The sequence below is a fragment of the Crinia signifera genome, chromosome 3 (assembly GCF_055691185.1).
Source record: "Crinia signifera chromosome 3, ASM5569118v1, whole genome shotgun sequence".
In the NCBI taxonomy this organism is placed as follows: domain Eukaryota; kingdom Metazoa; phylum Chordata; class Amphibia; order Anura; family Myobatrachidae; genus Crinia; species Crinia signifera.
The window spans coordinates 133,711,791-133,734,402 of record NC_139219.1 but is presented as its reverse complement, the minus strand read 5'-3'; the positions used below and the strand labels follow the sequence as shown (position 1 = coordinate 133,734,402).

General features: G+C 42.7%; 1 protein-coding gene across 1 annotated transcript in view; it reads right to left on the bottom strand.

Annotated features, from left to right (window-relative positions):
* AIG1 (androgen induced 1) overlaps nt 1–22,612 on the bottom strand; it is a 235,233-nt gene that overhangs the window by 134,676 nt on the left and 77,945 nt on the right. Inside the window, exon 3 of the mRNA XM_083176545.1 lies at nt 6,908–7,009. Coding sequence (XP_083032671.1) covers nt 6,908–7,009 — 102 coding nt within the window. The remainder of the gene's footprint in view (nt 1–6,907; nt 7,010–22,612) is intronic.

The window sequence follows — 22,612 nt, the reverse complement described above, 5'->3', positions numbered from 1 at the left end:
CCCTCATGTCCTAGATTCCTTTCTAGTAGAAAAGAGGGTGTGTGACAGTTCCTTACATTGGCCCTTGATATACTTGTACATGTTGAGCATGTCCCCCCTTAAACGTCTCTTTTCTAATGTAAATAGTCCCAAATTGCTTAATCTCTCCTCGTAGCTTAAATTCTCCATTCCCCTAATAATCTTTGTTGCTCGCCTTTGGACTTTTTCTAATTCTATGATGTCCTTTTTATAGTGTGGGGCCCAGAACTGCACTCCGTACTCGAGGTGAGGCACTACAATGGGCACTACAGTTTGCTGTCTATTTGGACTCCTAGATCCTTTTCAAGTATGGAATTACCCATCAAGTATGGAATTACCCATCAAGTATGGAATTACCCAAAAAAGGATAGCACATATTTATCACTTTGGGTGGTCGAAGGATGTCTGAAATGAGGATTATTGTCAAATGACATATCATCTAGTTAGAAACAAGTGATCCATTCAAAAACTTGTGTTTTATTTGTGGCAGCTACCTTGTAAGCTTTTTGTAGCATAATGACCATTTCTGATATTTTTTTTTTCTCAAAAGGAAATAAAACTTCACAGCAGCACGTTGTTCATGTAAATCAGCCATCACAAAAATAGGCAAAAGACTAAATAACTTGTTGGAAAAAGAATCATTGATATGCAGACATGCACCTAGTGACAAAATCCTGTACTACAAGCACCACGCCCTATAAAACATGATTGCTGTTTCATTTGGGTACTCCCTATATACTGCTATAATCTTTAACTCTGAAAAGGGGCCCCCTGTTAAACATAAGTGGGAGGTGGATTTGGGTACACATATGGAAGTAAAAGACTGGAAAATACTTTTTTAGTAATATTTTATAATGTCTAAGTATAGTAACCATGCAGCGATATACTGTATAATTAACGGCTTCCTAGAGTTAGTCTCACTACAGACAGGCTACATTAAATTTTGTCTTCACAATCTTGGATTTGCCAGAGGGGCCATATTGGCAATATTCTTCATATATTCTGAATTGCCCTCTGCTCCTCCCCTTCTTGAAAGACATATAGTGAATATTATATTTTTCATGTTACCTCTCTCTATGGTCCTGCCTCCATCATAGCCATAATTGGCAATATTTAGGCACAACCTCTTCACACCATGGATGAAATGCAATAGGGTGAGAGAATCAGAAAGTGAGAGATTAGGTAAGATTTTGCAGTGTAAATGATTGCCACTTCTTTTCTTACCAAATCTCTCTTTCCGATTCCCTCACCCTATTACATTTTGCTTTGCGGTTCTATCCTTGGCCTTATGCTTATGGTAGTTAAAGCAGCCATTGCCCAGATATGGAAAAATGCTTATGTCCTTTCCTTGTCTATGGTTTTTGTGAAAGTGCAGCACAGCATGAAAAATGTAGAAGTTAGGCTGTCCCAATTCACGTTCTCTGTCTTAAGCTGTGTACACATGGTGCAATATGTTGCTCAGCAGTATATTGCTGAGCAATATTTTGCTCATTGTCCAGTTTTCATCAGGGACCAGAGATGGTCGCTGATGAACAGGAGACTCTGCCAGGGAAGCTGCAGAGGGAAACAGCTGATCGCAGGAGCAAGCTCCTGTGACCAGCAACCATTAGGGGGCTGAACACGGGAGCATGCACCCAATGGTGGAGCTATGTGCCACAGTGCCCGGAGCAAGGGAATGTTTTGCATGCCCCCCTCACATCTCAGTATATACCACTGCATGCACATCCCAGGTCACGCACGCCAGTATATACCCCCGCACACACATCCCGGGTCACGCACCCCAGTATATAGCCCCGCACACACATCCCAGGTCACCCCGGTATATACCCCTGCACACACATCCCAAGTCATTCCAGGTCACCCCAGTATATCCTCCTGCACACACACACCCTGGGTTGCCACATTACACACACCACAGGGCACCCCGGTACATATCTCCACAAGCATACCCCGCAGCTCAGTACATTCCCCTCCAGTACATACCACGGTCCACAGCCAGCAGAGACTCACACACGCCACACAGGAAGTAGCCGGCCCCAACTCTCATTCTCCCAGATATATAGTGTCTGCAGTCCCGACATGGAGCCGCCAGAGGGGAAGAATCTAGCAGAGGGCGAGCAGGGCGTTACACGGCTCCGGCATCCTGTAACCTTATGGTAGCTGGAGCTCATAATCCCCTGGCTCCGCCCTCCCTACACCCCTGCATGCGCCCAGCAATTTATCGTTGCAGCACAAACAAATCACTGGCAATATGGTCGCTCAGCGGCCATATTGCCAGCAATATTGCACCGTGTGTACACAGCTTTACATTGTGAAGTTCTTTAGCTGGGTATCTAGATTGTAGATTGCCACCCCGCTCACCGGCTACTCCGTCTTAAGTATGTATGTAATAGTGCACGGTGGTCGTTGGGGGGGGGGGTGTTAATTAGGGATGCCAATCCCGGGATCCCGGGAATCCGGGGACTGAGCATTTTTCAATCCCAAATCGCAAGATCTAAAAAATGCCCCGGGTTTGGCATCCCTAGTGCTATATATAATGGTAGAACTACTATTAATTCTAGAACTGCGGCAATGGATAACACTGACTAGTAGCTTTAGAGCTTGGGCCTATGTTAGTGCTAAAGAAATGATTAATACTTAGGACTATCATTACAATGTGTAAAATCTCTGAAGAAACCTCTGAAAAATACTGTAAAGTCCAATAAATATATTCCTTCTAACAACAACTGTAAAAATAAACTTTTAAAATTAAATCAACATACATTCTGAGAATGCAGCACTAAAAAATATATATTACACTGAAAAGGGAAATCTTCTCACGGTCTAAAACCTACTGTAAATACCTTCAATGATAGGTAAACTTTTTGCTATGTAGAGTGCACATATGTCTTCAATTGAAAGAAGTGCAGCTTGCCAGGTCTGAGCAGATCACAAGTCTGAACACCCAAAGGGGTGGAATTCTGTTGTCATGGCTACGTGTCAAATAAATAAATGAGATACCTAGGGAAGCTTCCACATTCTTGTGGTCTGATTAAGTCATATTTACCGTATGCTTGTATAAAAGCAATTGAGTTTTAACTGCAGGCCCATAACAAAGTGTTCCATGTTTCCACACCCATATGGCACTGTTAAATACATTTAGGGTGGAAAAAATACCCTTCAGTGTATTCATGCCTTAGAACATTAAATACGAAAATGTAATCTCTCTCGCTGTTCATTGATGCTTTTCAGTATAATGCAGCTGTTGGTTTAGCTCTGTATAGAACTAAAGGTGTTGACAAAAACAGTAATTGTAGATTAGCTAAAATGCATCACACCGAACTTGTAACATTACGTGGAGTGACTGATAAATTAGCCAAGTATGCCTTTAATTTCTCACAAAGTCTCACAAACAAAAACATGAATAAAAGTATATTTAAGTTTGTAGTGAAACAAAAATTTCTGATTCGGTCCCCAGTGTTGGCACCAGGGATCGATGTTGTGCGCATGCACATAATTACATATGCAGAGCTGCTGTGCGGGTGCCTTCGGCGACTTGCACAGCCGCCATGGTGCTTGCACAAGGGTTGCAGAAGGGAGGCAGGCAGGGGGTGTTTGCAAGGGGATCCCCAGAATTTCCTGGGAATACCCACGATAATGGGTGCACACAGGAAAATGCTAGGCGTCTCCATGCTCCATGCGAACACAGACAGGCAGCTGCTTGCCGGGAGCTGAGCGACTGATGTCCTTGGACTGGATGCCACAAGTCTAGCCCAGACTGACTTATATTTGCGAGGAAGGGAAAAATCATTCAATGGTCGGCAAGCTTTTTTTAGTAATCATATCTCACTTTAGGCTGTGTATGAAACATGACTGACCTTCTGTGCCATCTCTTTTAGGTATACACCTTAGTTGTAAGCAGACTGTTTGTTATGCTGCTTATACTTTATGGGGAGTATTCAATGCGGCCGGTGAGGGGTTTGTACGACGAGGATGGCATTTCCTCACCAAAAACAAGCCATCCTCGCCATCAAACCCCCTCGGTGTATTCAATGGGCAGTATTCAATGAGCTTTTTGGCGATGTGCAGCGAATCCTGTTATTACAGCACATGAATAAAAATAGCATGCCCCTCCTCAGAATAAAATTCCAGATTTTTTGACACCAAATGTAAAAAACAAAACACTTTATTTTAAAAGTTCACCTTCCACTTCACCATAAAAAGATAGCGATTGCTACTCGGTGAATCATGGCGAAAAAAACCTTGAAATGTATTCGCCATCTGGTTATTGAATAGGGTGATTCACCGTTTTAGTCAGAAATTCGCCTTACAGCACAAAATCGCCATAAAAACCTGGCGAATCAGCCTCATTGAATACCGCCCAATGTAATGACCAAATCCTCGCCATGAGAGTATGGCAAGGATCCCCTTAAACAGTGAGGTTTGCCACAAATGCAGTGAGAATGCCACATTTTGTGGCGAGCCCTGCTGTTTTGATGGCCACACTCGCTGTTTCCACCTAACCTCAGGTAACAGGCAGGGTGGAAACAGCGAGTGAAGGGGAGTGAGTTGAATACACTGACGGCGAACTATCAGCACTTCTTGCTGTTGTAATTTGCCTTCATGGCATTGAATACCCCCTATATGTACTTTGATGCATTTTAAAAACAATATTATCTTTGCCATTGTATCTACGCTACTTCGTTATATGATTTTGAATGTTTTGTCTTGTATTAATCTTTGCATATACCTTATGTTGTAAAGTAGTTTGCAATTGTTAGCATATACTTCAAAATTGCAGAACTGCAAAATACTGTTTACATATTGTCACAGTGATGGCACTCGTGATGTGATGATGATGGGCAACTTTCCAGTTCCAGACTTGCAATCTGGACTCTGAGGAGAGCACATGCACACTATCACCAGGAGCAATTAATTTTCCTGCTCAGATCCATACAATTTATAGAAGGACAAGCTTGTTTCTACGTCCTTTTAAGGACGTATAGGGAATTTGGTTCTTTCCCACATGAGTGGTATGAACGAGAAAAACATTTCTTGAATTGGATTAGAAAAACTTAATGGAAATAAATATATCATAAACCTAATTGAGAAGGGCACACTAAAGAAACTGATCAGGTTTGACGGAAATGAGGATAACACCAGTATAGCCAATTATAAATCATTATTACAGGAACTAGATCTTTGAACTGTAGATAAAATCAGAACTATTAAGGAGATCCAAAGAAGTAGTTCCTACGAAACTGTTGAGACTATCTCTTCATTAAAGATTATTGTAAAACATTTTACCCCTGATAAAGTCTTGTTATAAGACGAAACGCATTGGGTATCTGATTTCATCTGTAAACTAAAGAATGTATTTCCATGACAAGAATCTGATATAAAGAACCTGTATGTTTTTTAAGAAGAATTACATTTTAATACATTTTTTATGTATAAAGTTACATGTATGGTTCTTTTGAAATAAGGAAAGACACCATCAAACTAGTTTTAGGGTACCTAATAACACTATTGTGGTTGTATTTGGTTTGTGGAGGCTCCGCTAGTAGGGAGTCAAGTGTTATTGGCGACCACACATATTGATAGAGCAATTTTAGAAATGTTGTTCTGTATATTTATTTATATATATATATATATATATATACAGTCCAGTGATCCGGCACTCCCAATAGCAGCTTCCAAACAATGCCTTACCCGGTTCCTTCCTTGCAGGGCCTTACAGTCCAGGAATATAGGCGGCACTCATGGATTTAATAGTGAAAAAAAATGCAACCTTTATTGCATATTCAGAGATTCGACATGTTTCAAGCCACCTGGCCCGTCCTCAGGGATGAGGACGGCCAGGTGGCTCGAAACATGTCGGATCTCTGAATATGCAATAAAGGTTGCATTGTTTTTAATGATTAAATCTGTGAGTGTCGTGAGTGCCACCTATATTCCTGATATATATATATATATATATATATATATATATATATATATATATATATATATATATATATACACAGTGCTATTTTTGTAGAACAATAGGTTCAGGAACTCTCTAGGAAGGAGCAGAGTGGGCGGAGATGTGGGCGGAGCTTTTGTGGGGGTGGGGCTTCAAACAGTGTGTATAGATTTTTTTTTTAAATGTCAACATATGGGCTGTAAGACTGGCAGAGAGGGATAGAGGAGGACTGGCAGAGGGGGCACAGGCTACACTATACACCACACACCGTAATGCCACTAACATTATATGCCACACACCGTAATGCCAGTTACACATCATACATATGTTTTATATATACCAATTTCTTCTGTAATTAGGTAGCAGGTAGCAGAGCTGAGGACAAAGTTAATAAGGCTCTGTGTGCATGGGGGATAAGGAATCTATGCAGCCGGGGGGGGGGGATCAATGGTAAAGACATGGGCACAACTACAATTTTGTGGGCCCCATACCAAAAATGTTAACGGACCCCAAATCAGGTTTCCACTAGAGTGGGTATGGCACAGTGAGAGTGACTGCAAGTACATAGAGACAGAGGCAGCTGGAACATACAGACAGAGAGAGAGGCAGCAGGGAAATTGGGCCTTATTCTAGTTCACTCTTTCTGACAAAATCCTTCTTAGATGGACAAAATCATGTGCACTGCAGGTGGGGCAGATGTTACTTGTGCAGAGAGAAACAGCTGTTTGTTTTGTACACTTTGTGGCAGATATCCTGAGGACGGGGTACATTTCCCCGAAAGCGCTCGATTATGCCAAAATAGATTTGTATCTGTTGAAAAAGGTCTGTGTGCCTCTTTCATTGGACTGATATATATATATATATATATATATATATATATATATATATATATATATATATACACAAGTATTTTGTTTTGCACTTAAAAATGTAGAGAAGACCTACCATTCCGTGGTTCAGCCAGGGTGGTATGAAATTGTCCAGCAGCTTTGGATATACAAGCTCTCTGTCATACATGTAAAGACTCCAGAACATCGTCACTACGAACTGTAAAACAAAAAAAGTGGCACAAGCAATGTAATTATGCAAATCTGGCAACATTATATAAATATAATGATCCAACATGTTTCCTTACTGTGTCATTCCATTTTAGTCTAACCAGGTGTATCCGCTACCCGCCTCCGATTTTTACAAAAAATGCTTTAGTTAACAGAGTGTCAAAACAACTATTTCTGCCAAATATCTCAAATGTCTGACAATTCATTTTATTGATTTATTAATATATTAAATGATGTGATAATTGCAGCATCCTTATCCAGTTTATTAGAAGTATCATGGGTGTTTAATAAGGAATCATCACAAACTTTGGACCCGTAACGTATTTTTTTCCTCCAGAATCCAAAATTACAAACCAAATTAATTTATCTGTCTTACGTTTCACATCACATTGTAGGTGCTTAACAAAGGTATACATTATTACCACAAAAAAATCAGCATGGTACTCTGTTTTATAGTGGAGAAAAATTAATTACTGTTGTTTCACATACATAATTAACACAAGAAACGATTAACTTTACAACGTTAACATAAATTGAGTCCCTAAAAATTAAGTTTAATCAACAATCACTTTGTTTCTAACTTGTTGTAAGGGTCTGTAATTTTCCTAAAGTGTCAGCAGAAAGTGTTTACCGCCTTTCAGTACTTCCTTGGATAGTAGGCACTTCTGTTACAGATGACGTTAACAAAAGGAACACAACAATTATCTCTTGAATGCCAGAACAACACATTTGTTGACTGGTTTAGTTTCATGAAGTGTACCAGCACATCATATTCCTCCTCCTTACATGGAATAATATACCCAATGTAGTTATCGTCCATTGCTGCTATGTACAGGTTGCAGATCAGTTTTGTCTACATTTTTTGTGACTGTGTTTTTTGTGAAACTAACTCTGGTTCCTGCTGCTAACTCTGGTTCCTGCTGTCTTCATGTCGTCTGGTGACAATGGATACATATGTGTAGCTCATCATTATTAATAGGCCAAAATATGTAAGGTGTATGTATTCTTGACACAGTCTTTTGCTGTTCCTAGACAGCTATGCAGCTTGGTTTTACAGTCTTGTATTTCATTTTGTGACACGTAAAAAACTTTATAACATGTAAATTTTAATTTGCCCAGCTATACCTGTACAAAGGTGTCAGGATGTGATGGGTTCCAACTGCTTGCAGACTGATGCAAGTAATAGTTTTGCTAAGTGTAATGTAACTGTAATGAAGACATGCATAGTTATTGCTACATGGTCATTAGTATAATTTCTGCACAGATTTGCAAAGTTTCAAATGTTACAATCATCTTACCAAGAATATTCGGCAAATGGTTGCTTGTGAAATGTCCAAGTGGAATCCTTGAATGGCATCCTGACACACAGATCTAGTAACACAATACTTTCCTTTTCTGGGTGAATGGCATCCTTCCCCTGGCATAGGTATTCAGCTTGCTGTATACAGATAGCTGCTGCAGCTCTAACAGCACATACACATAACTTCACGGAAATGTTGCACAGTATTAGTGATTGTAAGCAAATTACAGGCCTGGGCATCTGGTGAAGCATTTTGAGGCTGAAGAATAAACTAGGATTTCAGTATGATCTCTGTACTGTACTTCATCTTTAGCGGTAGAGCAGCAACCAATCATTTTAAGTTTTGGTGAGTTTGCAAATGTAGCCTCTGTAATACCAGTTTCAGACCAAAGCCAGGGCTTTGGCACTGCTTTTTCCCAGGTTATTGAAGATGGTTGGACCTGGGTCACAGCTCCTACACCTCTTTCACACTGCACCTTGGCCCCAGGTTGCACCATGGTCAGTGGCGGCTGCAGCACTGACCATGGAATGCGGGGGGATTGGTATCTACATTTATACTGTACATACATATTATGTATGTAATATATATGCTCGATATATGTAATATATATATGTGGAACTCGCCAGTGTACTCCTGTTAAACTAACCAATTGGAGTCCAGCGGTGGGCTTAACAGTATGTAATGGCTTACAGCTGATTCCATCGCCCAATGCACTTAGCGCTAGCAATCCTTGGGGTATTAATAAAGCACATATATTAGTTACATGATAAAATGTATGTATATATGTGGTTAGCAATCCCACCTGCACTCCATGGTTGGCGCTGTTAACGGTTCAACCTCTTTCACACTGAACCCACCATGTCTCAGGTCTCCAGATACACTGAGCAGCATTGAAAGGTAACCCAAGTCAAAACACCCGGGTCACAGACGTTTCACACTGCAAGCAAACTGGGTCAGACCTGGGATAACCTAATAGCAACCGGGCCTAAGTTCTCTAGCAATTTGGATCCATGTACAGTAGATTCTTTCACACAGAGAAAGGACCCGGGTTGACCCAGTTTGCCTGGAAATTACCTGGGCCCAAATCTCAGTGTGAAAAGAGATAAAAATAATTAACAAATCTATATGTATGTATGTATAGCTAAAACCTTAGTGTACATATATCTCTAAATAACAATATAATATTGTTACAGAAACATATTAACAAGTATAAAACACTGATCTATGACCATTAACTTTAAGTACTGAAACTGCATAGACAAAAAGACATACAGTACTGACCTATAGGCCCTTATTCTGATCGGTGCGGCCGGATCCGAATATGCGGCCAGGACCGTGCGTGCGAAACCCCGCCTTCCGTACGGATCGCTCACTCCGTCCGAATGCGGTAAGAAGCTGGCCGAACGGACCGCACGTGTATTTTTCATGGAATACGCCTCCTCCATCTCAGGGAACCTCCCCCATCATTCGATGGTCGCAGTTCATCGACTGCAGGACCGAATGGTCCACCAGCTCCCGCAACCACAGACCACACGAACATTTTTCCGTGCAAAAGCAGGGATCTGGGCGGGCAGCTGACATCCGGCGATGTCATATGTTCGCCCCCTACACGTGCGTCACGGCCGCATTACCATGCGTACGCCCAGTGTTTGCATGGGAACGCCCATGAAACGCGGGGCGTATGCATATGGTAATGAGCCCAAATAGCCTTTCACGCCCCTCTCCACCCCCTGTTCGGAGTGTTCACATTTCATGCGGGATTTGGCCGTACGCCCCGCTCGCACATGCGCAGAGACGCCTCTGCACATGCGCAGACACAAAACATCGGCGGCCCGAACGCACGCGGATATTACCGCACCAACCAGAATAAGGGCCATAGTGACAATGTTTTGAAAACCCTGTCTATTAAATCTGGCATCTGACACAAAGTTGCATTGAGAATGAAAAATAAGAAATTAATATACCGTATATACTCGAGTATAAGTCGACCCGAATATAAGCCGAGGCACCTAATTTTATAACAAAAAAACTGGCAGAAAAAACTTATTGACTCAAGTGGGACCCTCACTCGAGTATAAGCCGAGGGGGGCTTTTTCAGCATAAAAAATGTTCTGAAAAAGTAGGCTTATACTTGAGTATATATGGTATTTCTGTTAAGTGGAAAAGTTAATAAAAATCTACTTGACCTTTATAACACAGGTACAACTCTACCAAACACTATTAGAAATCATCTTGCTTAGGATTCAAGGATGCATGGATGTAGTTGGTTTCCAAAGTCTCTGTCACAAATAGCGCTCTTCCCAGAATAGTCTGCTAGGCAGTTAGCATTAAGAAGTAGCCTTGGGACTGTGTATCCTTTGCAATAATGAAAATGCTAAGATCCTTATGTTGGATTGAGATTGAAATAAACAATTTTTAATTAAATAATTTTTGAAGACTTTTGCAGATATTGCCCGCTTGCTGGCCGGACTCGCCGTCAGAGAATTGAATACTGCCCATAATTGTGTCAACAATGCATACTGAGACACTGCATGAATGTACTCTCTTCAACATGGCTGCCATTTACACTCTACTCTGCCTCTTAAGATAGAGGATGCTGGCAAATACCTGGGGCAGGATAGTGTAAGGAAAATCAGGTAGTGCACCCATGAAATTGATCCCCGGCTGCAGCTCACACCACACTTTTCAGGGGGTGTGCTGGTTAGCACATATGAACATACTTTACATGGACAGATTTATGTAACATACTAGCTGACCCGCTAGGCGTTGCCCGGGAAAACCTTGGGGTTTCTTTATTTCCAAAATTGCTGAAAAATGTCATCTTACAGTATGCTGTTACAAAGACCTAAGATTGTAATTTGTTATAGATTCCACCATAATGTTAGAATGTGTTTGCATTGATACTCAATGATGGCAATGAAATCAGGTGTGGTGTTGTTGTTTGAAACAAAACGCTCCTGAGTTGAAAACTTGTATGTGTTGATGAATTCCACATCCACTCCTGAGATTTAGCACCTACTGTATGACATATCCTCCAACATCTGAGGGTCAGAAATCGGTACAAAATCAGAAAGGGACATGTCCACACCTCAATTTCTATACTTTCAATGGTACAGTTTCTAGGGTGTGTAATTACAGGCGCTGAGTGCGTGGGGTCCGGGGCGGGCGTTACTTACCATAATTAATTAAAAATTCACTGCTCTCTGCCACTGCCACTCCCCTCACCGAACCTGCCTGCAGCAGTCTCTGAGGTCTGGGGATCTGTAAAGCACATGCACCGAGCATCTCTACCAAACAGTGGGGCAGCCCCTGAGTGTGGGAGCAGGCCCGCGGGCCTGGCCACATGATGTCATGACGCGACGCACACTATCCGCACCACTGTAATGCACCACTGGGAATGGGTGCAATGGGTCAAATTCTTCCCTACACCCGCCGGGCCAATCCACTGATCCAGCCATCACAATCATCAATGGATGCATTGATAAGGTTTGGAGTTTAAGAAGTTGAAGAATAAGACAGAGAAAAAGAATTGCCATGTTACAAAGTGTACAATTTACTCAATAAATCATGAAAAAAATGTAAGTGTACATAGAAGTACAATCAAGAAATGAAAGTAGGATTAACAAATAAGTTTTGATTCAAACTGATAATTGTTTGGATGGGTTGGGTTGTGAAACAAATCTATAGGTGAGGGTATGGATATTGTGGGCATAATTGGTGTTTGTTACACCTACAGGGGGCCCTCAATTGATAAGATTTTCACTACAGTGTCACGGTCACAGTGTCACCATATGGGGTTCCCAATTGGGGTCCAGGTGGTCTTTTAGGGACCCTTTACAATCCTGTAGGTCTCTTCTCATTGAGCTTACAGTCTCCCTTAATGATAGTCAATCACTGAGGGAGACCGTAGGCTCCAGGAGAAGAGACCAACGGGATTGTAAAGGGGTCCCTAAAAGACCACCTGAACCCCAATTGGAAATCCCCCTACGGTGACACTGTAGTGAGAATTTCTCATCAACTGGGGACCCCCTGTAGGTGTACCAAACACCAATTATGCCCACAATATCCATACCCCCTCCACCTATAGATTTGTTTCGCAACCCACCGCCATCCAAACAATTATCAGTTTGAATCAGAATTTATTTTTTAATCCTACTTTCATTTCTTGATTGTACTGTACTTCTATGTACACATATTTTTTTCACGATTTATTGAGTAAATTGTACACTATAACGTGACCAATCTTCATCTCAGTCTTATTCTTCAACTTCTTACACTCATAACATTCAAACAAATGCATGCAGTGCTCATGCCCATCGACCAAACATTATCTATGAACCAAAAGAGTCTGGGAAACCCTTAAGGCAGAGCAGTGCCTGATGTCCAACTGACTAACAGGGTGAGTGCAGTGTACCCACTTTGTATTGATCAATGGGTGCATTGGCCAGGACAAAGATTTCTCAGTGCAACTGGCCGGGGAGCGCAGTGACAGGCTGGAGGACTGGAGAGACGGATATGGGGAACAAAGTAGAAACGGTACATTAGGTACAGTTTTTATTTGCCGGTACAGACGGTTAAATAAACGGCAAATTATTTTTTATGTGTTCTGTGTGTTTGTGTGTGTTGTACTGTTTTTGTGTGTGTGTTGTAGTGTATGTGGTTGTGTGTGTTGTATTGTATGTATCTGTCCAATGCGTAAGTGTGTGAGGTGTGCTACGTATATACAGTATGTGTGTGTTGTGTCTTTGTGTATCTGTGCAATGTTTAAGTGTGTGTGTCGTACTGTTTTTTTTGGGTGTGTGTGGTGAATGTGGGTGTGTGTTGTGCTGTTAGAGGTATGTTATGTGTGTGTGTTGTGTGTATCTGCCCTATGTGTAAGTGTGTAATGTGTGCTATGTATAAATCTGTGTGTGTGTAGTGTGCTGTGTGTATCTGTGCAATGTTTAAGTGTGTGTTTTGTGTATTGTACTGTTTTTGGGTGTGTGTTGTAGTGAATGTGGGTGTGTGTTGTACTGTGAGTGTTGTGTTGTGTGTATCTGCCGAATGTGTAAGTTTGTGATGTGTGCTACGTATATATGTGTGTGTAGTGTGCTTTGCGTATTCTGGCAATGTTTAAGTGTGTGTGTTCTGTGTGTTTGTTGTACTGTTTTTGGATGTGTGTTGTAGTGTGTATGGATTTGTGTTGTACTGCATGTGGTGTGTTGTGTGTGTGTGTATCTGTCCAATGTGTAAGTGTGTGAGGTGCTCTACGTATAAATGTGTGTTGTGTGCTATGTGTGCGTATGTGGTGTACTGTGTGTGTGTGTGTGCGTGTACAATGTGTGTGTGTGTGTGTTGTGTGGTCTATGTATATCCTCAATTATTTCCTAATTGTTTAAAGCCTTCACCATAATGTGGGAATGTGTCATTCATACTCAATGACAGCAATGAAATCAGGTGTGAAGTTGTTCCTTCGCAAACGGTTTCCCAGATCATCGATCTTTTCCCCAGAACATCAATGAAGGAAAATTACAACTTGGTGTTTTTTAAATTTCTAAGTGAAATTTCACAAAAACGGCTTCGAGGTGCACACCACCGGGTCCAGAGGTATCTTGTTGCTGAATTTGGTGTTTCTGAGTGCCACGGTGTGTCCGCAATGCGACGGACACGCACACACACACACACACGCGCACACAGGCTCTTCAACTTATGTGGGAATGTGTCATTCATACTCAATGACAGCAATGAAATCAGGTGTGGAGTTGTTCCTTCGCAAACGGTTTCCCAGATCATCGATCTTTTCCCCAGAACATCAATGAAGGAAAATTACAACTTGGTGTTTTTTAAATTTCTAAGTGAAATTTCACAAAAACGGCTTCGAGGTGCACACCACCGGGTCCAGAGGTATCTTGTTGCTAAATTTGGTGTTTCTGAGTGCCACGGTGTGTCCGCAATGCGACGGACACGCACACACACACACACGCACACAGAGTCTTCAACTTATTATATAGAAAAGATGTACTTCCAGGTTCCTGGGGATCAGCAGTGCAGTGTCTATAACAGCCACCGCTGCACCCCCTGAGCTTCACTCTCCTTCAAACCTAGCCAATGAGAGTCTGGGGGAGGGTTTAGAAGGAGAGTGATGTCTAGTGTCCCCTGAGCTGCACCTGTGGTAGATCCAGTGATGCCAAGACCAGAGGACCAGCAGCTGGCACATATTTTATATACTGCACATCTTGAGGATCTCTGTTTTTGCTTAATTTGGAATGAAATGCTTAGCATGGCTAAGACACTCCACCACAATGTAGATATTGGATGGATTCCAAACAAATTTGTACACAAAAACAGATTAAAGTAGCATATCTTAAAATCCGTCAAAAGGCAGGGCAATGCCGCAGATTAGATTGCATGACTAATTTGGTCACATGGCTTTAAATTCCCTTTAAATTAGGGAAAGACGTATGTGGACACATTTGTATGTGCTAACCAGCTCCCCATTAGGGCCCTGCACTATGTAGTCAGTGTGTCAGCCCAGAGGCTGTCGCTAATACTGGGGAGATCATTGACTGGGTTATAACAACCTTTTAACCTGGTTTGACTTGAAATTATTGCCTCTTTAAACCATAGGGCAGATTAAGGAACTCGCCAATTCCTGCAATTCAAAAATTATTACATTTATCCCTAGGAATTCTATTTTTCCAAAGAACTATTTTCTTTTAAAATAATTTATGATTCCATAAACGTGGTTTACCAACATTGTTTGAAAAATCTCACTTTCACTTAGGTTTGCAATGAGGTGTGACTATTGTATGGAGAGCGGAAAAGAAAAAACTGACACTTTAAATAAACATATAAATAGTAAATAAAACATGAAAACAATATAAATCTTTCCCTCTGTCTAAAATAATATTTTTTCTTTTGATGCACTCCTCCATGGGTTGGCAGTGAACTGAGAAAAACCTATTAATATATTTAAACTTTTAACAGATTGAAAAGTATGTATTTGTATGCCGCTAACTGTGAAATTTCAAATGTTACTATAGCAACATTCTTGTTATTTACAACCATATGTATATTTAAGGATGAAATGAAGTATCAAGAAATAAGCTACCATACCAAAAGTCAAATGTTATCTAAATGTAACTTTATGCACAGGCCATCAAAGACTTCCCTCCAATATTTGTATATATATAACGGGGCCCAGACCATGCATTATGGTATCTATGTTGTCTGCAGGTTATGTCCTATGTAAATGATTGGCCAAGTCTCTGTGGTTGCTGACCGCACCTATAATGATGACTGGCCATACTTGCTAAGCATGTGCACCTATCGCTGCATTCAGTCCTCAGTCTGACACTAGCCAATCATAGCCATACTGTCTGCAGGCACAGTAGAGACAATAAAGGCCCCTCATACACTACAACAATTTTGCAGGAATTCATGTGATTCCGACCTTGTGGGTCTATATATCATTTGTAAAGTGTCAAATCACATGTATTTTGCATCCGATTCGATGCGCTGTTTTGTGAGTGTCGCTTAGAAGCCCCTAGATCGCTAGTGCTACATCACTGATTTGTCGGAATCGCATGGAAATGGATGGAAAATGGAGTGCTTTTTGTGCATGCTATATATTGCATTCAATGTATCGCAGGAAGTTTGACTGACATTTCCTGTCCCCCTAGCTCCTAATCCAGCCCATCAGATATATCTTATGTTACAATTGTATACAATAAGATATATCTCATACATTTTTACTGTGGCTAGATATACCTTATGCAAAAATAGCACAAAAGTACAAAATGGTATGGAACCACTCCCAGGAAGGTCCAGGGGGAGTTCAGTGGAAATCGCATCTGACTTCTCTCCCTGAAGAAGCCGCTGAGAATAAGAAGGCGGGGAAACGCGTTGGTGGAGCTTTTTTTAGCAAATGCACAAGAGGGATACCTTATTGATTGAATATCACACTTATACCCCAAATTAGGATCACCCCATTTGGGGTATAAGTATAGGGACATTTGCTTCACCTCCTTGTGCCTTGAAAAAGAGACCTATTGGTCTTGAAACACATTGGCGAGGAGGAAATTGGGTGGACCACGACAGACCGACATCAGGTGGAGCTTCCAGGGACGCCTGTATTTACCACACTTGCTTTGTTGTCTGCACTTGTGTTGTGGACCAACACACTCGGTGAGAGTCCGCTGTGCTATACCCAATGTGTTATGTTTTATTCTGAATAAAAACGGTATTATACTATACCAGTTTTATTTTATATATTCTCTGGATGAGTATTGAATCCTTACGGTGACGTTACCACCCCCCAAAGATACATGATATGTCTACCCTAAAAAAGTAGACCACCTTAACGGGTACGAGTCCAGTTATAACCAAATCCTGGAGAAAAACAGTGTTTTTTTATTTGGTGTCCTTAACTGTATTACACTATTGTGTGTCTCTTTCTTTTCCTTTTTGGGTAAAACTAAGAGTACCAGGAAAAGAGAGATTTTATCTGCGCCAAGAAACTGTCAGTATATTTTCTGTTTGTATCAATTTAATAATGTGCCAATGACTGAAGATGGATTGTCTGATCCTAATAGATGAGACTGAGAATGTACTGTACTATAAAAAATATCATACACTGTTTTTGATGCTATAGTTTAATAAGGCTGTTTTTTTAAATCAAAGTTTAGGCATATGTAGATGGCTAGATTATCTTCCATCATATCCAGCAGTGTAGCTAAGTGCCATGGTGCCCGGAGCAAGGGCATGTTTTATCGCCCCTGCTGAACTTGTCAAAGTCTGGAGTGAAGGTGGCGAGGGGAGGGGGGCACACACAGTCCCCATACTACTTTTTTAAAGCCTGGATATAATGATAAATGGCTGGCTAAGGCTCTCTGTGGTGTGGCTGACCGAGCCCCTTGCTGCTTAATTTAGTCACATTGTCACAGTGAAGGACTGAGACTGCAGCCATGATCAAACCCCTCTGTAAGTGGTACAGCCCATTTTACCACCCCGAGTCTGCCAATTAAGCCTGCTGCTGCCACTCGGCTGTAGTATAAGTCGGATTCACCTGCTGCCCACAGTGCCTGAAGTCAGGGCCAGGCAGAGCAAGTCGACCAGCAGGCCATCCTTCAATCAGATAGTAGCTATGTGGCTGAGCTGACTGGCGTGGCTCGTGGTGGGCAGACCAGGGGCAGAGCAGTCACTCAGCACAGCAGCCGAATATACTGACTCGTCTCTGAGCAGCCGGGCTGCTCTACACCCGGTACTGTAGAACCAAACCCTTCTGTGCCCTATCTGCCCCTTCCAGCCCCCTTGTATGCCTCTGCCTCTTTGCCTTCTGTACTCCTTTCATGATCTCCATGTGTTCCTGGGACGGGTGGGTGAGCAGGCAGGTGCCGGGCAGGGCAGCCGCAGGAACAGCGGCTGGGCTGACAAAGCGGTCCGACTCCCGGCCCGGGGTTCATTTGCGGGGGAGAGGGGGGTTCGGCACCCTTCACCCCTTCAGCGCCCGGAGCATGTGCTCCACTGGCTCCGCCCTCCCTACGCCTCTGATCATATCATATCCAATTTTTGCCCAGTTTATCCAAAGGCACCAGATAAATCCAAGGGATTGGACATAATCTGTGTCCCTCTGATTAAATGAGACAAGGGGAGTCCTTTTTTCAATGGTTTAGGACGTTCAGTATTTGTATGTCGCAAACTGTGAAATTTCAAATGTTACTATAGCAACATTCTTACATTCTTGTTATTTACAACCATAAGTGTATTTCAGGATAAAATTATTTATTAAACAAAAGGAACATAAGGTGGAATTTTTTTTTAGTACTGTATGTGGAATAATTATATTGGTAGATTGGGCCTGATTCAAATGGACAAAACCATGGGGGTTATTCTGACTACGCATCTGCGTCTTTTCTGATAGCAAGCCACCCGCAAGTTGATTGACAGGAAGAAGCCGTTTGTGGGTGGTAACTGGTCATTTTCTGGGAGTGTCAAGAAAAACCGCAGGGGTGCCCAGGCATTTTTAAGGAGGGTGTGTGACATCAGCTCTAGTCTTGATCAGCATGTTTTTATTGCACAGGCAGAATATGTTCTGCATTACATACAGACTGGGAAAATCAGTCGATGGTGAATCGATACCGTTCAGCGTGACTTTTGTAAGCTATTCACCGACTTGCACAGGGTGGGTTTTCACTCTGTCTGGATGGCAGCTATCTGATCGCAGGGCACTGCTAAATAGCCTTGCTGCAATCAAGTCCATCAAATCCATGTGCACTGCAGTACACTGACATTTAGATTTCAGTTTGAACCATACTTGCCTACTTTTCAAAACTAGTTTCAGGGAGATCATAGTTGGTAGTAGAATTTTACACAGCGCCCCATTGAGGGTGTGTGTCATGCCCCACCCAAAGGGCGTGTCTATATCCATATATGGAGGGATTGTGAAAAGAGATTGTGAACATGGCACCTAGACGCGTGGCTGTGTACTGCTACATCTGAGAGGAATCTTATAAAATGACATATCCATATGTAGATGAGCCCCAAATCAGTTAGTAAGAGCTACTGTACTTGCTAAAGTGCTGGGAAATGGTGCTGATGGTTCAATGTAAATGTATCTATCTCTCATTCCTTTTTTCCACCAAAAAATGTAACAGTGTAATGTGGGCTAGGTGAAATGAGGGAGATTGGTAGACTAATGAGGGAGAGAGGGAGATTGCTGCTATTTCAGGGAGGGAGTCTCCTGCAGAAACATTTGCCCCACCTGCAGTGCACATGGTTTTGCCCATCTGAAAAAGATTGTCCATTGAAACAAGACACCAATTTCATCACTCTCCATAATACCTCTTGGTATCTATTTTCTACATTAAATTACTCTGTAATTAATTAGTAAACAATGAATGGCCTCAGGCAATGTTTTTATGTCAATGAATAGCCTTGCTGGTAAAACTCCTACTTGATTTAAATATATGAACCCTCTCCTTGTGTACAGCTCCTTTAGCACAAATCCCTCACTGGCAGTCTCATATCTGTTCTCTCTAAAGGTGCCCACACACTAGAACGATTTTTGGGCCGATTGGCCGATTTTCGAAAATCGGTCGAAAATCGTCCGATGCTCGCTCCCGTGGATCTTTTGCTAAATCTTCTGATCTTACGTGCTGCACAAAAGATCAGAAGATTTAACAAAAGATCCATAGGAACGCACACGGGATCTTAAGAAAAATCGGTACTTGTGAGTTATCTGGGCGCCCGATTTCTAAATCGGGTCGGATCGGGCACATCGCATCGCATCGCATGCGACCATCGGATGCGATGCGATGACCCGATTTTTCCATAGGAATCAATGTTAAAATGGACTGAGTCCATTTTAACATGGAATTCAATGGGAAAAAGGGGTCCTTTTCATACCCCTACTATCCAAGTGGGCATGGAGTTGGATATAAACCTGTGGCGAGCGTAGCGAGCCACCGAGCCCGAAGCGTGGCGAGCGTAGCGAGCCCCGCGAGGGGACACAGAATACCGTCCCCTCGCGGGGCTCGCTTCGCTCGCCACGCTTCGGGCTCGGTGGCTCGCTACGCTCGCCACAGGTTTATATCCAACTCCATGCCCACTTGGATAGTAGGGGTATGAAAAGGACCCCTTTTTCCCATTGAATTCCATGTTAAAATGGACTCAGTCCATTTTAACATTGATTCCTATGGAAAAATCGGGTCATCGCATCCGATGGTCGCATGCGATGCGATGCGATATCGCATCGCATCGCATCTGATTGTATGCCTTAACTTAAGGCATACAATCAAAAAATCGGGCGCCCAGATAACTCATAAGTACCGAAAAATCTTTGGTAAAGATGTGCGCTTGCCTGAAATCTTTTGTCCAGATCGGACAAAAGATTTGAAGGCTAATTTATGCGCACATCTTATGATCGCAGATCTTTCTAGTGTGTGGGCACCTTAAGGGTCTGATTCAGACCTGACCGCACGGCCGTAAATTTGCGTGGCCAGAGTTCAGTTAAGATGCTGCCCTAATAATGTGAAATCCCACCTTGTGAATCAATGTGCTCGCTGTGTGAATGGATGTATATGGCTAGCCGGGATGCAGTTAAAATCCCGGCGGTCGGGATCTCGGCGTTCAGAATCCCGGCGTTCAGAATCCTGACGCCGGAATCCCGACCGCTGAAATCCCGACACTTTCTCCCTCCGTGGGTGTCCACGACACCCCTGGAGGGAGAATAAATTAGCGTGCCGAGCGTTGCGAGGCACCGGGCCCGCTGCGTGGCGAGCGCAGCGAGCCCGCAAGGGGGGGCGATCCACGACCCCCCCCTTGTCGGGATTTCGGCGGTCTGGATTCCGGCGTCGCGATTTTGAACGCCGGGATCCCGACCGCCGGGATTTCATACTGAATCCGGCTAGCCGCTACACATCCGTTCGCACCTGTGCAAATATGTCCAAGGCACTGCATAGCCAAAAACTTACTCGGCAGTGCCATGGTAAAAGGCATATCTGGCCCAACATCACACACTCTCCCCTGACATCACACGCTCTACGCTAAAACCACATGAGCAGGTGCTGAAGGTTAGCGCTGCTATACGCAGAAAGGGCCTTATTAAGATCTGAGCTCAGTACAAATTTGTTTGGAAAATAGGCAAAACCATGTGCACTGCAGGTGGGGCAGGTGTGACATGTGCAGAGAGAGTTACATTTGTGTGAGTTATTTTGTTTCTGTGCAGGGTACATACTGGCTGCTTTATTCTTACACTGCAATTTAGATTTCAGTTTCAGCACACCCCACCCAAATGTAACTCTCTCTCTATACATGTTACATCTGACCCACCTGCAGTGCACATGGTTTTGCCCATTTTCCAAACAAATTTGTACTGAGCTCAGCTGAATAAGGCCCAAAGTCTGCTAGGTGAAACGTGTTTATAGGAAACACTGATGACAAGTTGACCGGCTGCAGCAGGTGCACAGTGTGCCAGCAGACCCCCTACAATTCAGAATCAGTTTGGAAGTCTGAACCTGAATACATCTGAGAAGAAGTCCTTCTACACCATAGATAATTTATTTGAGACATTTAGAAAGGACAAATAACAGGCCCCAGCACGAGATTTGAGATGAAGGAACTGCACACCAGAAAAAGGTAAGTAAAACACTAATAATGTATTAATAAATGGTAAATGAATCATGGTGTATATTACTGGTAGTGGCAGCTGCTGCTGTGCCAGGGTTGAGAAGAGGCGGAGCCTCTGATGAACAGCAGACAGGGTGGGTTAATGTGGTGTAATGTCATACAGTGCACCTCTGGGAACATTTTGCAGTGGCCCAGTAACTGAGCTCAGCGCCAGAATTAGCAATATTAATACGGGTTTGAGCCTATGCAAAATACTTAATTTTAAACCAGCCTTTGTGGATGGGCCGGATTACATTACTGATGTCCTTGGGTGGTTATAGAGAGAAGAGGGCCTGTGAACTGTCTCCACTCCGGCAGTGCAGTAGACTCTGGCTTTGTGTCACAAAGATTACTGTTTTTGCAGGTCTCTCACCTTTGAAAAAGCAGCGGAACGTGTCGGGATGACACCCTTGCGTACCCACTTGTGCTACTTTGTGCCATCGCGAACATTTTGGAACCAGACAAGCCCTGTATTCTGCCAGCATGAGGGACTGCCAACATCCTCCAAGGATTCTCCATTCCTCGTGCAATACACCTGGCCAGCATCCTTTTCCGTAGACACCTTCCGGAGGATTGGGGCATGCAACACCCCTGCGGCCAAAAGGTTTTGAGGTACCTGGACTTTCTTTAAATACCATCTTTAACATCTACAACACTGGACTGTGCAAATTAGGAACGGACTCCTTAAGTTGAACTCAGATGCCAACACGTAACTGTGGAACCATTTGGTAAATATAACAGTATATGTGATATTTTCAATTTAATATTTATTTTAAACATTGATTATAAGGTAGTTTTTATATTCAATATATAATTATTTTAATACCGGTGTTTAGCGCTGTTACCTATTGTTTTGCTTTGTATTCTTTTGAGGGGGGAGTTACTACCCCCAGTACTTTGTAATAGCAGCTACTTGGCATACCAGCTCGAAGCGCAGCGCCTCCTCTATATCACTTGATATATTTCCTATCTGAGAACATGGTGCCCACACTATGGACCTTATTCTGGACCACACACTACACTGCGAAATTCGCAGTATTGCTAGTGGATGAAACGCCGCCTTTAGCATAAACATCCATTCGCAGCCTTGGGTGCGGGGGCCAAATCATTCGATGGTCGGCGACTAACGAATGATTTGGAAAGCG